General features: G+C 42.4%; 1 protein-coding gene across 1 annotated transcript; it reads left to right on the forward strand.

Moving 5' to 3' along the window:
• The first annotated feature begins 1,379 nt into the window (after positions 1-1,379).
• rdh10a (retinol dehydrogenase 10a) lies at positions 1,380-14,916 on the forward strand. Its single transcript, XM_017406788.3, has 6 exons — positions 1,380-1,932; positions 3,072-3,307; positions 10,615-10,713; positions 11,731-11,876; positions 12,379-12,510; positions 13,551-14,916. The coding sequence occupies exons 1-6, from the start codon at positions 1,647-1,649 to the stop codon at positions 13,672-13,674; spliced, it is 1,023 nt and encodes a 340-aa protein (XP_017262277.1). The 5' UTR covers positions 1,380-1,646; the 3' UTR covers positions 13,675-14,916.
• The last annotated feature ends 1,476 nt before the right edge of the window (positions 14,917-16,392 follow it).

Raw genomic sequence — 16,392 nt, forward strand, 5'->3', positions numbered from 1 at the left:
TTTTTACTGCGAGGTCACTAACCTTGCATAAAAATCTAAGCCTGTAGTCATCACCATAAAATTACACAGCATTATTTTAAACATGTATTCTAGCACAGAAATTAAGTAAATTACTTTTACTAGAACATGTTAAAATGTCATCTAAACCACTTTTTAAATAAATAAAATAGTAATTATGTTAAAGTTAGAGAAGTCTCCCTATTACCCTTCAATTTATAAAATCACAAAATTAAAGGTATTTTTTGTAATTGTTTACATTTGCAAACAAATCTAAACGGCTACATGTGATGCGTTTGTGTTGCCGGCAGAGGGCGCAAACACCTCACTCTGCAGAAGAGGATTTAAGAAGGAAGGAAAACTGAGCTGTTGGGCTTCCTCCCCAAAACACCCACTGCGATAAGACACAGTGTCATATAAAACACTGGGCAGCGTTTGGAAGGCATTTCCAAATATAGGCTGATTGGAGATAAGTTTTGTCTGTTTTTTTACAGGGGTTTCCCCCCTTCTACATCACATTAGACTCTTTTCTTCTTTTGCAAAATTACATTTAAATATTTTTTTGGACACATTTTCTCTTCATGTTTTTACGAGGCTAAAATCTTTGATATTAAGCTTAATAAATATTATTTTGTATCTTTATGGGTCCAAAAACAAGCACGATTGCCACAACGCCATCAGTCCAACGATCCTTTCCATTAATAATTTGCCTGAAAGACGTAGGATTCAGGCTCATATTTGAATTTTTGCTCTTTTCTTTAAGGAAACCTCACAGTTTTCAGTCGGCTGGATGGTTTAAATAACAGATCCTTTCAAGCTGGCAAAGGTTGCACAACATCAAATTGTAGGAAAACGGTGGGAAAAAAAGAGATTACTGCCAGAAAAACGGTTTATTTAATAAAAATGCTTTGTTCATTCAGAGAAAATTTGTCTTCAGGTTATTCATTTTTCTGTGTCTAAAATTGGAAACACTACATGCTGTGTTTTTGCCCATCATATTTCATTTTTCTTTGTGCGAAAAGACCCTTACTATTTAGGCTTTCAGCCCGGACTGCCTGGGACGATCACGTGGTTAATTAAAGGTTTTGGGTTCTGTTTCATTGAAAAAAAAAGAGAGTATGATTAGGATTTATTTTGCTTATAGTTGCCATATAGATCCGATATTAACAGCCAAACCGAAGTTTACATTTCAGCTCCAAGGGACAAAGAGCCAAAGAGCAGCTTTTAAATGATGAGGCGGTTTGTAGGTGTTATAACGCCGCGATTACATCATCACCCGCTGAGCTCACGGAGCTGGCGCTCCACTCCGTCAACCGCGCGCTCCCATTGGGTCCGCCGTCGGATGGGTGGATTGCATAAATAGCGCGTGAGATGCGGCTCAGGGCGACACGAGTGAGTGGCGGAGCAGCAGCAGCAGCAGCAGCAGCAGCAGCAGCAGCAGCAGCAGCAGAGACGACCCTCTGAAGGCACCGCTGAAACACAGAGGCTACAGAAGCCAGTTCGTCCCCAGAAACCGCGTCTCCGCGTGCGCTTTCCCACCGCTTCCCTGCCGCCGCCGGCGCTCCGCTCCGCTCCAAGTTCAACGGAAGCCTCCTCCTCGCCCCTCCGCCACCTGCGCGTCTTAGATTCGTTCCGAGTCGACGGCCAAGATGATGATAATAGTCGCGGAGTTCTTCGTGGTCCTCCTCAAGGTGCTCTGGGCTTTCCTCACCGCCGGCGCCAAGTGGGTCGTGCGGCCCAAGGAGAAGAGCGTGGCGGGACAGGTGTGCGTGATCACCGGCGCCGGCAGCGGCCTCGGCCGGCTGTTCGCCAAGGAGTTCGCCCGGAGACGAGCAATCCTGGTCCTGTGGGACATAAACAGCCAAAGCAACGAGGAGACGGCGGAGATGGTGCGGCAGATATACCACGAGCTGGACGCTCCCATCAGCAAAGACGGTAAGTCCACCTTTGGAAGCACAACAGGCTTTACGCACGAGGACAAACACCTTAAAACTCATTTAAGTGAACCTGTCAAAGTCAGAATGAACATCCACTGCCTCCGTCTCAGATTCTCAGGATTATTTTCCCCAAACTGAGCTGGAAAATCTCAGAAAATATATTATTTGCCACCAGTGTTTTTTGTCTCAGGGTGCCAAAGGTGAGGTTCCAGCATGGGGGCAAAACTTCTTGTAGTTTTTATCTGGTAATGAAATAGATACACTTTATTTGTCACCTGCTGCTTCAACACTGGAGCAGCAGTATCCAGTACTGATGGTTGAGGGGTCTTGAAAGCATCACCGCTGGTGAAATTTACAGGTATGATCGGCAGGTGAACCATTTTGATTTGAAAATCATTGAGTTAGGATTGATATTTACTACAGATCTCCTTCACTTTGTACAAACTGTATGAAAAAATGCGCTGGCAAAATGACTAACAGGAGAAAATGTTTCAATATTTACTTACTGTTTTCAAATTCTACGTCTCAAAAGCTTCAAACTGATCCGTAGTTTGTTGAAATTTGGCAATTTATCACCTGGAAACAAGCTAGTTTTATTTACAACAGTTCTGGTTTGAAAACCAGATTTTTATTGGTCTGAAATGCTGTCGTTGGGAATTCCAGTCCCATTTTTAAAAAGGGAGATCCTCACGCTTCACAATGACATTATATGAAGGGATTTCCACGGCGCCACAGCAGCCAGCAGAGAAAAATGATCAATTTCAAATAAAATTCAAAGAATTAGAATTAAATGGATTATTTCTGAAGACCTGCATGTTAGAAAACTTTGATTTAAAGGTAGATTAAGAAGCTTTTTTTGGTATTTTAGTTACCGGGCTCGCTGGATGGTGTCTTTATGAACTAATTTTTACAAAAATCAATATTTTCACAGTTTTTGCTTGTGCTCATTCTGACTCATTTTGTCAGCGCAGGTTGCAAATATTAACTAGTTTAGAAATAGGGTGGCCACATATATTTTCCAGTGGCAGCTGCCACCCCGTGCCACCCCCCTAACACCACCCCTGTTTGCCGCTCAGCCTTATTAATCACATTCGTCCCGATGCAAACCATTAAACTCTCCTGTGTTTCCATTCGCAGGGCCTGTCGGAGGGGTGGAGGAGGTCCCCACCTTCCAGCCTCAGGTCTACACCTACGTGTGTGACGTGGGAAAGCGCGAGAGCGTGTATTCCACGGCGGAGAAGGTGCGCCGGGAGGTGGGGGAGGTGGACATACTGATCAACAACGCCGGCGTGGTCTCGGGTCATCACCTGCTGGAGTGTCCCGATGAGCTGATCGAGCGCACCATGGTGGTGAACTGCCATGCACACTTCTGGGTGAGCTGACGTCGGAGCTCCTGTAAGACCCAGAATGCTTTGGGTCCTAGTAGGATAGCAAAACCAGGCGTGTTTGCTTTAAAAGCTACTCATTGTAAAGTATGAAATCCAACAAAAAAGAGGTCATCCTGAACTTTATCAAACGGTGCAGTCTGAAAACGTACACGCCAGCAGCTTCCCAGACACGCAGTTCTGAAATGCGGGTATGCGCTCAATGTAAACAAAACACTGCATACTTTATTCAACAAATCTGAGCATAAATAATGCAACAAAAATGTTAGATTTCTCCATCCCGTGGTCATTGTTGACATCTTTTCTGTAGGTAAACAAACACACATGGTAGTTGGCAGCTGGTCACAAATTTAAAGACAAATTCGATATGAGAACAAAATTGTGTGCATTTGGTTTCTTACTTTATCATTTTTTGTTTTTTTGTTTCATTTGTCTTCCTGACATTTTCACATCTCTTAATCTTATCTCCAAGCCAAACTGAAGAATCAAAGCCTTTCTGTGTGCGAGAAAGTGAAAGAATGCCCATAAACAGTCGTCTTGAATGCTCCCATTTCATCTCTCCTTCATTCCGCCAGAGGAAAGTCACTGGTTTGTCCTTTCTGACTCGTCTCCCCACTAAGCTTTGAGGTGCAGAAGCTGCTCCTTATCCTTGTGTGACAGAAGCAGGGCTCCGTGTCTGCGGGTTGGATAAGCCTCGGCTCAGATCAGCACATTTTGTTGGCAGGTGGTGATTTTGATGTGCGTCTGGATCAGATTCTTCTTTTGGCTCCTTTTGCCTTTGACTTTCTCGTGCCAGCTTATCTCCAAAGGTACAGTATGTGGGCTCGGATGCCTCACTTCAAACAAACACTAGCGGCAGGAGTTCCATCCTCCCACAGAGATAAGAAATTCATTAAGATAATGTTTTTTTTATCTGTGCGAACTAGTGGACATATTTTAATGAAACGCTCAGGAAGCAATCATTGTCCTCTCTGAGGCTGCAGTCTGTTTTTATAGATTTGAAGCTCCCTAATTGAGCCTGAAAATCTCAGACAGGTTGTGTTTTTCCTCCCTTCGTGTGCCTCTCTGCTGGCTACCTTCATGTTCTTTTTTTTATATATATCCAGCATTTGAAGTCAGGATCCAGCGGTTGGGTGGCAGAATTGGGATTCTTAATAGAGGACTGTGTTTGTGTTCTCCCGTATTCTATGGAGAGCGTGGATTCTTTAGGGAAGGGGTGGAGACAGGAGGGCAGATGAAAGAAGGCTCTAATGAATGGCGACAGCCAGGATAGAGGATGTGGTTCATTAACGACACAAGCCAGAAGAATGGAGCTCAGGCTAACACAGACCTGTCCACTTTTCTCTTACAATCACGGTTACTCACCGCCTGCAGGTGCTACCTTTTCAGCGCAATTTTAACGTTTTCCCTTTTAAAGCTGCTTTTCAAAGGGTTAACTTGTGGTTTATGACTCATCAGAAATGTGTAGGAGGGGCTTACTGAAACACATGCTTCTAACATTTATGTTTTGGAAACAGATTGCTTATAAGAGCTTTTATAGAAAAGCATTCACCTTCAAAAATGAATTTTAAACCAGCCATTTTAACTTAGAGAAACAGATTGAAGTAATAGTTCAGGTCTTTTGAAGGGGGCTTCTGTGTAAAGGTTACAAACAATCAATATCTCACCTGTTGTAGAAAGCTCTCTGAAAGGCCTCAGTTTGAAGAAATAGTTTAATTCTGACAAGCTAATGGCTAGTTGTAGTTCAATTACGTGCCTGTTTACATTGAATTCTTTGGTTATTTGCAGATGCAGACAGTGGCAGCAGCAGTTTATTATTATTGTTGCCCAAAAAATGATGCAATGCATAATGGAAAGTAATGTAAAGGTTTATAAAATAGCTTGAGCTGCATTTACATTTCTGAGAATGAAGTTGTTTTAAGATGGCAGCCTTGGCTACACTCAGACTAGCCATTAGCTCATCAATCTGATTAGAATAAAACAATTTCTCCAAACTGAAGTCATTCAAAGAGCTATCTACAACAGGTAACATATTAACAGAACATCACTTCAATATATCTTAAAGCTCCCTTTAACAAGTTTGCTTGTTTATTTTTCCAGCTTTTTTGGATTTTGATGTCAGGAATGTGAGTAGTCTGGGATTTATTTGTTTTATTTGCTGACAAAACCAGCATAAAAACTTCTGCTGTTGTGAGAAATGACCTCCAAAGATGGTTTTTCCAATCAAAGACAGTAAAACATGTTTTTTTTTTCAAAAGCAACACAGTTAGATTCAAAACCTCCATATTTATTTGAATAACTGGGTGTAAATCAAACCAAGAGAGGATCAGATTTGTGTTTTACGTTAGTTCTCATTTGTGAACATTGTTTTGGGAATAAGGCAGCGTTGGAGACCGGAGCAGGAAACGGATGGTAATCGTATTGTGATTGTCTGCCAAAAGTGCCCAAGCTCAGACCCCACACTTCTTCTCTTCCTCCTTCCACGGGCCCCTCTGACTCGTCCCAACCTGATTTAGAGGCAGTGGGCGCAGCTGGACGGGAGTCACCGAGGCCGGCTGTGTTCTTCCGGCTCTGCCACACACATACACAAACCCATGACTCATCCCTCTTTTCCCCTTTAGGTTTTTAACGAGGCAGGGTGGGTTTGTCTTGATGCTTTGATTAGTCCAGCTGGTCATTTGTGACTCTCGAGTCATGTCGGCACATGGGACGCATTTCGCAAGTGACAGCAGAGTTTGTGTTTGAGGATGAGTGGGTATCTAATGGAATGACATGAAAGGAAATCATCCCCAGCATCTTGAGCTGGTTATCCAACAGGTGGCTTGTTAACAATAAACACTCGCTCCCCTCCCTGCTCCCACTTCTCTTGCATTTGAGTGGCCGACGTGGCGGGAAAAGAGGAAGGAAGCCGGTGCCATCCCATCCACAGGCGAGGCGAGAGGGTAATGGTAAGCTGCTGCTGACCCACTTTATCTGACAATTGGTTTCTTGTCTGTGGATCAGCTTGACAAGATGCCAGGCGACAGGAGCCAAGTTCCGCAGGCCACATTCCTTCTGTAGGCAGAGAAAGGAGGCAACCAGGCAGAAGGGTCCTACTTGACTGGTTCTATAAAGGCCCCTCCTCAGACCTAATGCACCTGTAGTCCGCCGTGAGACGAGTCATCGCCCCTCCCAGTCTTCCACGTTCATCTCCCTATAAGTGTAGGAGCTGCAGTAACGATCGTTTTTGGATGAACTCAGTCATAAAATGTCTGATAATATTGGAAAATACTCAAGCCCAGAGGTTTCACTACTTAGGTGTGACTAATATTCCTAAAATTTAAAGTTTTGTCTCATTTATTTTATGCACAAAGCAACCCAATGTCCTTTCTGTTAAGAACTTAAAACATTGAAAAATTGTTTTTATACACTTTAATACAGACAGATCCACACACACACAATCATATAAGTGTCATAAAAGAAACAAAAGCAATAAAAACTTAACCAAACGCTTTTACAAAAAGAAAAGTTTTAACTTTATGACTGACTTGGAAAACCACGAGGTACCACACTAAAAAGAACTTTATTTATAAAGCCCTAATAAAACCGCAGCAAGGGCGACCAAAGGCCTGTGCAATAAAACAAACACACGACAAATGATGAAATACAAAAATCTACAGAAGTGAAAATAAGAAACAGTTAAAACGAATAGATAAATAAAAGCACAATAAAGTCAAAGTCATTTCCCACTGGGTCAAAGGCCAGAGAGTAAAAGGGTGTTGTTAAAAACAGAAAGTGGTAAACAGTGGCAAACAAGTATTACTAAGTTACTGCAGACATTACTGGTGAATAACTAGTTAACACGTCTTATATATTGAGATGCCATTTAATTGTTTACATACAAGTAACAGGATTTCAAAATTGATTCTAAAATCGACCTAACAGATTAAAAAAAAATGGAGCTAAGATTGAAAAAGACAAGTAAAGCTATAAACGTTTAAAAGAAGGTTAAAGCTTTCATTATAATACACAGCATATTAAAATTCAGTTTTAAACTGAGGATTAGGAATATATCTAAAATGATGAAACGTGTCAGAAAAAATAATAACCTAATAAAGAGGTGAAATATTACCCAGTTAAAAAAAGGTTCTTGGTACAATTTTATGCAATAGGTTTACACACCCAACAAAAAAGCTGAGATAAAATTCAGGATATTGACGGCTTTTGTGTCAGTCGATGCAGCTAGATTGTCCAAATCCATTGGAACTTTGGGTGCTGAGGGTGCTACAGCACCCCCATGTGGATGAGAAATAACATGTTCAAAAAAAAGGACAAAAAATGAATGAACAAATAAATTAAAAAACATCTACTAGCGTTATATAAGTTTATTATATTCTTATGATAATGACTTCTTAATCAGGGAAATGAAGTTCCTGTTTTCTCACTTTTACACGCTCCCATGGCCAAGATCGAGACGTACACTGGATGTTGGAATCCATGTTGTGTTTTAAAACCACTTCCTCCTCATCAGTGGAGCTGCCTCGTAGGTTAATTGGATCCTGGTTGTCCAACCAGTCGCAGAGTAGAGTTTTAGGTAGCTATAGCAACACGAACAACCTTCATCAATCATCCCCGACCACAGCTAGAATCAAGCCAGCCCGCTCAAGTCCCCCATCCTGCTTCGGTATCCGTCAAGCTCTTGCGCTCGGACGGTTTTTCTCTCCCTCTCCTTCATTCCCTCATTCAGGGAGAAGTCAGCCCAATTAAATGGCCATCTGGTCCGACGCGAAGGCCAATATTTTGTTCATATTCCTGTTGGTCAGGCGCTAGCACTAATGCAGCCTGACACCCCAGCTGCGAAAAGCTTTGTGTGGCTTAAATGCTCCTGGGGGCACGCACCAATTAGGGGGTGAAGTGAGCAGGGCACCCCCACTTGGGCCAAGGAGGCCCGGCTGTGTCAGCGGGTAATTTAGCGGAACAAGGGGGCGTTGAGACCCAATTATGGCCGCTCTGATGTAAGACACAAGACCTAGGTTGCCTTCACACATTTTGTGTCTGAGAGGTCAGCGGGGGTCATACCCGCATGCCAGAGCTGCCATGAGAAGCGGGACATCGCGGCCGGGTGGGGGAGAGGCGGGACTGGTTGACCACGCTCTTGCCCCGTCCGTGATACGAGGGAACGATCTTTCCTCTGTCAGTTCCAGGTAGTAAACCCCCCCCAGTAAACCCGTCGAGTTGAATGTGATTCCTGACTCTAACTGTAAACCGTTGTGCCAGATCAAGTCATTCCCTGCTGTCTAAAACCTGCTTTGGAAGCAGGAAAGTTTGGCTCAAATCAGGTACGGGCATATCTTAAGATAATGCTCCATTTGCACGGAACTCTCTCTCTCCCCCCCCCCCCCCCCCGTTCTCTCCACTGCTATTCTGGCTCATACAGTCCTTCCTCAGCGTTTGCCCAGCCCTCATGTTCTCCCTCTTTGGGCCCCATCATTTGATGAGTTGAATATTGCGCTGACCTTAAAATTTATGTCCTGGAAAACTGCAGATGTTTGGATCGGAGTCAGATCAGTTATACCTGGCTGAAGAATAAGCTCAAACAATGAGGTCATAATTTTTCCTCACAACAGCCTCTTTTCTAGGGTCTGCCTTTTACTTTCACTTTTATTTACCTCCCTAAATAAGAAGAAAGACATTTATAGACAGAAGATGTGCCTTAACTTAGTAAACTATAAGTCAGTAGGTCCAATACAGTTGATCTGTGGGTGTAGTTTTAATGAGTTTTTCCTCTCTTAACAGTAATTCTGTGGCTGGTACTACCTGGTACCAGGCTGTTTCTGGCTCTGTGCTTCCATTCCTGTTAATCTTTATGAAGGAACCTGGATCATTTCTCTGGCAAGGCTTAGGAACCGTACCAAATCATCAAATTTAATTTTATCACACGATAACTGAAAACAGAGATTGTTGAGTGTCAGCAGAAAGAACCTAAAGAGGTTTTTTGTGTAAACGATTATTACCTTACCTGTTGTGTGTGGGTCTTTGAATGCTCTGTTTGGAGATATAGACCGATGAGCAAGTGGCTAGTCTGAGCAGAGCCAAAACCAAAGTAGACTGTTGTCTTAAAACAACCCCAGTTTAAAAAAATCTTGCAGTTGTTCCAGCAGTAATGTGAGGTTATTCTGTAGCATTCTCTGTAAATAACTGTGTAATGCAAAACTGGCTGTAATAAAATAGTGATTGCTTAAATTGCTATGAAAATTTTGAAATTGAATGATTTTTTTTTTAAAGAAGGCAGCAGTCCGCTTTGGACTTATGCTAGCTTGGATTAGCTGTTAGGTCGTCACTCTGGTCAGAATTAAACGTTTTTCCAAATTGACGTCATTCAAACAGCTATTTATTGTTCATAACCTTTCCACAGAACCCCACTTCTAAAGATCTAAACTATTGCCTTAATAGAGCTTTTTATTTTGCTAAATAATAAGTAGAATCTTGATAGTCTTGCATTTTCCGTTGTAGGATTTAAACTGCAAATGATGCAGAATAAAATCAGGTTTTTGCCACAAAGGTGCCCCTGGTGTTTAGTTTGTGACCTCATATCTGGGACCTAAATTATCCAACTGAGCTACGAACAAAAAGCCTGCTGGTTCTTTGCAGAGCTCTGTGTTGGAGAGTGATTAGTCTTGTCACACCTGACAAGTGACTCATGGGTGGGGACTGGATTCATGTGACAATCAGCTGTAACCTCTGGTGCACTTCTCACCACATCACTGACTCTCCATTTGGTGGAACCGGTCACGTTCTCATGTGGCATTGGGCGGCTGCAAACCCTTTTATCCCGCAGCTCGCCCGGCTCGGCCCACGGATTGCTCCGCCGACTGTTTCCCAGGCGGGGAGCGAGGCTGTGAAGGTGGACGAGGGGCTGAATTGAAGTTTTTTTAGAAGTGCTGAGTGAGCGCCGTTGTCACCGACGCTTTGGTGCGAGGCTCAACGACAGGCACCAGATCTGTGTGGGAAAAGCATCCCTCACAGCACATGCTTCTTTAAATACTTGAGGTTACGCCTCCTCCTCTTCAATATCCGATTTGCAAAGCATAAAAGTTATGTTTTTAAACCTCCACCATACTCTGTCCTCACTCCCTCAGTTATGAATTCTCATTCAGACGCGTCTTTCTGCATCACCATGGAGTTGAGAGAGAAACTGAGAGGGGGGAAGGCAGAGACGATCAAAGAGCTTTGGCACAGTCGAGCTGCACAAGTGAACTAACCTTCCTCTGTTTTCTCTTCCCCTTGCCCTTCTGTCTCCTCTGTCCTTCCCCCAGACCACCAAGGCGTTTCTCCCCAAGATGCTGGAGCTGAATCACGGCCACATTGTAACTGTTGCCAGCTCTCTGGGTTTATTCAGCACAGCTGGAGTGGAGGTTAGTATCATACACAGCGACGCATACACATCCCATCGTTCCCACCATCTGAAACCAGCGCCTTTTCTCGCCAGAGTGCCAGCTAGCACACTGAGACCGAGGAGGTCAGGCCCCCTTTCTCTGGTTGTCTCCCCACCCGTTAAATTAAGGAACACAGATGAGCATTGGGAGACTCGTATAGATTCTTCTATCTGCAGCAGCGGGGGTGTGGGGGCCCCCGGTGGGCGCTGGCCCTGAGGCCAGAATGAGCTGACAGCCCCCCAAGGGACAGAGACATCTTCATCACTGCTTTGTGAAAAACTTGGTCCTCACTCAGTATTCAGCTCATAGACGAGTTCAGTTGATATGGTTTTCCTTTTTAATTCTCTTTTTTCCCCCCATTCTAATGCATGATAAAATATTTAGTGGGAGGGTTATGTGTTCTCATAGCCTTCGAAGGAGTAAAACAGGAGCTCCCACTCCCCGGTGAAGGCTTTATTTTGTGTTTTAGTTCTTTTAATGTACGTAAAACAGTGCCTCATCTATTCCTTTAGCTGGAAGTAACAAATCTGACAGTCTGCACGGACAGCTATTCCACTGATCTGTCTTTAAGCTGCACATTTGCTTTTGTTTGAGCATTAACCTGTCACAATGTTGCCTTTCATAGACATGAAATTCAGTTTTCTGTGCCTCGCACGTCATGTGGGCACAGTCTCTGTTTGCATTTATTGACACGCATCTTTGTTTGCCTAAGCTTCCTCTTTTATTTAGTTTAGTTAGTTTTTTTTTAATAGTTCCACGGTGGACCACATCAAAACCTTCCCGCCTCGCGGAGCAGCCTCCTAATGCACTGGAGAAGAATGCTAATGAAACTGTAGAAAAGCTGTTAGGCTCCCTCAGGTTTTTGTGGCTGTATCATTAACAGCAAAGGAGAAACCCCTGAGCCCAGGGGCCATGTTTGATAATGTTTTCCTGGTCCCTGTAGGTACGGCCGAGGGTTTTACAGGGCTAATCTGTCCCTCTCTTTATTCCCTTTAGGATTACTGTGCCAGTAAGTTCGGTGCCATTGGGTTTCACGAGTCCCTGAGCCACGAGATTAAAGCTTCGGAGAAGGACGGCATCAACATGACTCTGGTGTGTCCTTACCTGGTCGACACGGGAATGTTCAAAGGTTGCAGGATAAGGTGAGCATCGACACAAACCAGCAAGTGGAACGGTTTCTACGTGTGTGTGTGTGTGTGTGTTTGCACCTGGGATGAGTTAGTTGTTTGTGATCTTCACTTAAGAAAATCGCCTCAAAAACACAACCTGAATTTCAAAGCGGCAGCACATGGATTGTTGTTACATTCCTATAAAGTGAGTTCTGTTCCATAAGTCAACACTCCGCCTAAACAAAGAGGGCTCCTTTTCTTTTCCAGGGGAAAACCTCAAGAACAGGTGCACCTGGTGTACACCCCCACCCCTTTTCTACAAGCTGCTGCTGTATTAGTCCTCACTTTGTTTGATAGTTGTATTCTGCAGGTGGCTTTACTGCCCACCCCCCCTCCAATTGGGAACAAAGGATTTGACAATATAATCTCACTCCAGTCCCTAAGAGACTCCAGTCATAGCTGGATTTTCTAACACATTTAACTCTATTGCTAATATGTTGGGGATTTGATGAGGATTGTTTCTCTTCCCATTCAGGAAGGAGATTGAGGCCTTTCTGCCTCCCCTAAAGCCAGAGTTCTGTGTGAAACAAGCCATGAGGGCCATCCTCACAGACCAGCCGATGGTCTGCACACCTCGCATCGTCTACATGGTGAACTTTATGAAAAGGTGAGCTAGCACCCATTCTTCCACCCACTGAAACAGAAATACACTGAAATGACAGCGACAGGCAAGATTCTTGGCCACCATCTTGCTAGGTGCTACACCTATCACTTCGCTGTTTACACATCGAAGCCACACACTGTTAACCCTCTGGGGTCTAGGATCTATTTTAAATTTGCTTCATATTTCACACTAAAAGTGGTTAAACCTGCCGTGTTTGGAGTCATTTTTTTCAGCGCAACCTCCCAAGTGGGAATTTCAAGTAATATTTTACTTTTGACCTACTGTATTAACACAACAGACCTAAAATCACACAAAAAACATAAAATCCGAGTGGAAAATTCTTAGTTTTTTTTACTGTAAAAACCACAAACATACTTAATGAAATGTTTTTTACCACTTAGAATGCAAATATAATCAGTAGTATTCATAAACACATGAACAAATTGAGCAAACAACAAAGTTATATACACTTTCTCCATTAAAATGCCATAATCTGTAAAACGCGTAGAGATAGTCGGATTTTACATCATGCGTATTGTGAAAACAGGGGAAAAAGAGAACGCTGTAATGAGCCTCTCACTAAGCATGGTCAAGCGTTGCAAGCAGCAAAACGCCACCCACTGTGATAAAATCACCAGTGCTGTAATCATTGTGCTCAGACCAGTACATAACTGCACTTTAGGTAATTAAGTACTTTACATGTGTACTTTGTCTAACCAGAGCTCTGCACTTAGATTAGTAATTTAAACTTATATAATGTAGTGTTTTTCTCATAATTCTGGAAATATTTAGCCTTATATAGCAGGTACTTTATGTAGACATGGGTGCTAAGTCTTTGTCTAGCCTATACACTAATTCACTCATATTTAGCATATATATTGTACCCATAAAATCGATCAAACAGGACTTTACGTAGCACCAGCAAAGATGGCGGCACAGCTTCTCACCTTGTTAGCATACTCTGCGCTGTGGTTTGCCGTTCCAGTGTATTTTTATTCCAGTGCCCACACCCCACTAATTCTATCCCTGTCTTGTCTCTGCAGCATCCTGCCCTTCGAGGCCATCGTCTGCATGTATCGGTTCTTAGGCGCTGACAAGTGCATGTACCCTTTCCTAGCTCAGAGGAAGGAGGCGATGAACAACAACGAGGCGAAGAACGGGATCTAAGGCGGGGGGCGCTGTTTACAACAGGGGGGTGGGGGGCATTTAAAACTGCAAGCACGAGGAAACAACCACTGAGGATGGGAATGGGGAAAGGCGAACAGAAGAGAAAGACTGACTCTAGACTGGTGCACTTGCATTGAGCAAATGCAAAGGTTTACCATATTGTTCCTCTGGAACAAAAAAAGCTGCGTACTACACAAAGGATTTATTTTTGTTTGTTTGTTTTCAAGAAACCAACATCTATATAAGGTCACTAGTTTGTAAATCATACAGAAAAGGTATCCAGTAATTAACTATTTACATAATGTAGTCACCAGCCGTATTTAGTGTCATTGTGGAAATATACAGTATGTTACTGTACAAACAGTAATCTTTTTTCACTTATTTTTTATTTTTGTAGACATGCACTGTAATTTCTAATTTTTTTAATGTAAATTCTGTTTTTTTGTTTTTTTTTTCCAAACGCTGCCAGCGTTCTTTGCGTAGATTTAACACAAAGTTTCAAACTTCCCATCACCCCCCCCCCCAGCTCCAACTGAGGCTTGTGTGTCGTTTAAACAAATACTCCACAGGTTTACCATATTTTATTTTTGTTAAGTATGTGATTTAGAGACTTATAGCATAGTTTGATGTTGTTTATCCATTCCAAATGGGACGTTTAATGGCCAGACTCCGGTGCCCTGCTCTGTTTTGGTAAATTTCTCGTCCCGGGTTTAATTAACACATTGCTGAATGTATCACTTGAGAAGAAACGTTCGTGTTTTTCTCATTTGTGTCGTTTTGGTGTGTTGTTCAAATTGTAAATTTTATATTTTGTGGGCGAAACCGCTGCCATGACAGTGTGGTTGGAGAGAAAATAGTATAAAATTTGTGTTCAAACTCATTTTGGGACCCTGGAGTGTTAACATTTAAACACATACGTTTCACTTTTAACTGGTCAGAAAGAGTGTTCCCACCACATTTGATGTCTGAATCTTTTTATATGCATTTTATTTTGGAATAATAAGTTTGTTTTGAATTTTAACTACAGTACATTCCAGTAGGCATCATTTCCTCAGTCACAGTGATGAGCCTAAATTCTCTACCTCTTAATTTTTGCCTTCTCTTTCTTTTTTGTTTTTTTTGACAGTATAACATAAGTCTCTTTTTGTAATATCCTAAAGACTGCTACATCGCAGAGCAAATGTGGTTCTAATGTTTAGTGTCTCTCTCTAACTTAAATTAATAAAGTGATTTAGATTATTACCTGGTGTGTTGTAATGCTTTGTGCGACGGTAGGGACCGTTTCTTATCCGATGGTTTCACACCCACATGCTTTTGTTCAAGGGTGATCTAAAGAAATTAGTCATCATTATGCTGAAACGAAACAGTTATTCAGCAGAAAGCACGTTTGTTGCATGGCCACTGGCTATTCTGTGAATCAGCGGGCTGAGTGACAGGAAAGGGGATCTTCCTCCTCCACACTGAAACTGCTTTGGATAGTTTTCATTGTTAGGATGACATCCGCCCAGCCCTTTTCTTCTCCACTCTACAACTCCTGGCGAGCAGTATCAGTGTCCCTGTCCTCACACATTGTGCCGCACAGTGAGTCAGACACTCTTTAGATATGGGTGTTAGCTAAAAGGGACAGTTCAGATTTTATTGAAGTGGGATAATATGCAGGACCTGCAGCGAAGTGTTTGGAGAATCAGGGAGAAATCTGCTTCTAAGAAAAGGGCCCATTTAAGTGTAAACTTCTGCCTTTAAAATGTCTCTCCTAAAACCCTTTAAAATAATTAAAATGAAGGCGAAGTTGTGGGTTTTAAACAGATAGTTACATCAATTAGGCATGCTCAGGATGGTTTCACCCAAACATGTTGCAACAAACTGGACTGAGTCCAACACGGCCTGCTTTCAGACAAAATATCCATAGATGCAAAAGTGACAGCAAAGCATGTACTTAAAAATGTTAAGAAAATCTTGAATCAATTATACCCTTTTACAGTTTAATCAGAACATACAAATTACGTTTAAAGTAAGGTAAACAGATGTAGTAAATAAGCCTAATTTGTAAAATCACTTTTAGCAGCAACATAAAGTAATCATTTGTTGTGTGGTTATCTGCCGTCAGGTCTTTGTGGCTCTACTTTAGTACTGAGATTTGCAAACATTTGTTCATGGACAGCTCCATCCCGGTATCGCCACAAGATTTCAGTGATTTTTGGAGAGCCAATTTTAACTGGACCTGATTTTCATTGTTCTGCTGCATGATTACAAACTGGGCAAAAATGTCAAACAGGCGGCGCCACCTTCGACTGGAGAATATTTTGGTTTTCAGGAATTGCGCAAGCTCACATCATCAGCCCCCCACCACCGTGCTCCACATTTGTTATGAACTGTTTGTGCTGATAGGCTGTTTAGTTTTTGCCAAACATATCCATACCAGTATTTATTTTCTTTATTATTGCCTACTTTAACACAGCATCCTAAAATCGAAAAATAGCATACTTATCTTTTTTTCCTGTGACTGGAAAGTGGTATATTATGACATAAAAAGGCAAATAAAAGAAGCTGCTCTGTTGTGACTTACAAAGGGCTGGCCACAGTTAATAACTTGATACAGAAAATGAATGAGTGCTCTGGGTTTCCTAATAGCGAGCAAAAAACACCCATCGATGCCATTATGCCTGTGAGAATATGTCTCTGTTCGCCTTGATGAGCCATCTGGGAACAGAACAATAA

This window comes from Kryptolebias marmoratus, linkage group LG21 (assembly GCF_001649575.2).
Source record: "Kryptolebias marmoratus isolate JLee-2015 linkage group LG21, ASM164957v2, whole genome shotgun sequence".
Taxonomy (NCBI): domain Eukaryota; kingdom Metazoa; phylum Chordata; class Actinopteri; order Cyprinodontiformes; family Rivulidae; genus Kryptolebias; species Kryptolebias marmoratus.

Excerpts from the sequence above, each read along its gene's own strand:
- rdh10a (XM_017406788.3), top strand. The coding sequence starts at position 1,647 with ATGATGATAATAGTCGCGGAGTTCTTCGTGGTCCTCCTCAAGGTGCTC. Across the intron at positions 3,308-10,614 it reads ACTGCCATGCACACTTCTGG|ACCACCAAGGCGTTTCTCCC; the intron begins GTGAGCTGACGT and ends TCCTTCCCCCAG. Across the intron at positions 11,877-12,378 it reads TTCAAAGGTTGCAGGATAAG|GAAGGAGATTGAGGCCTTTC; the intron begins GTGAGCATCGAC and ends CTTCCCATTCAG.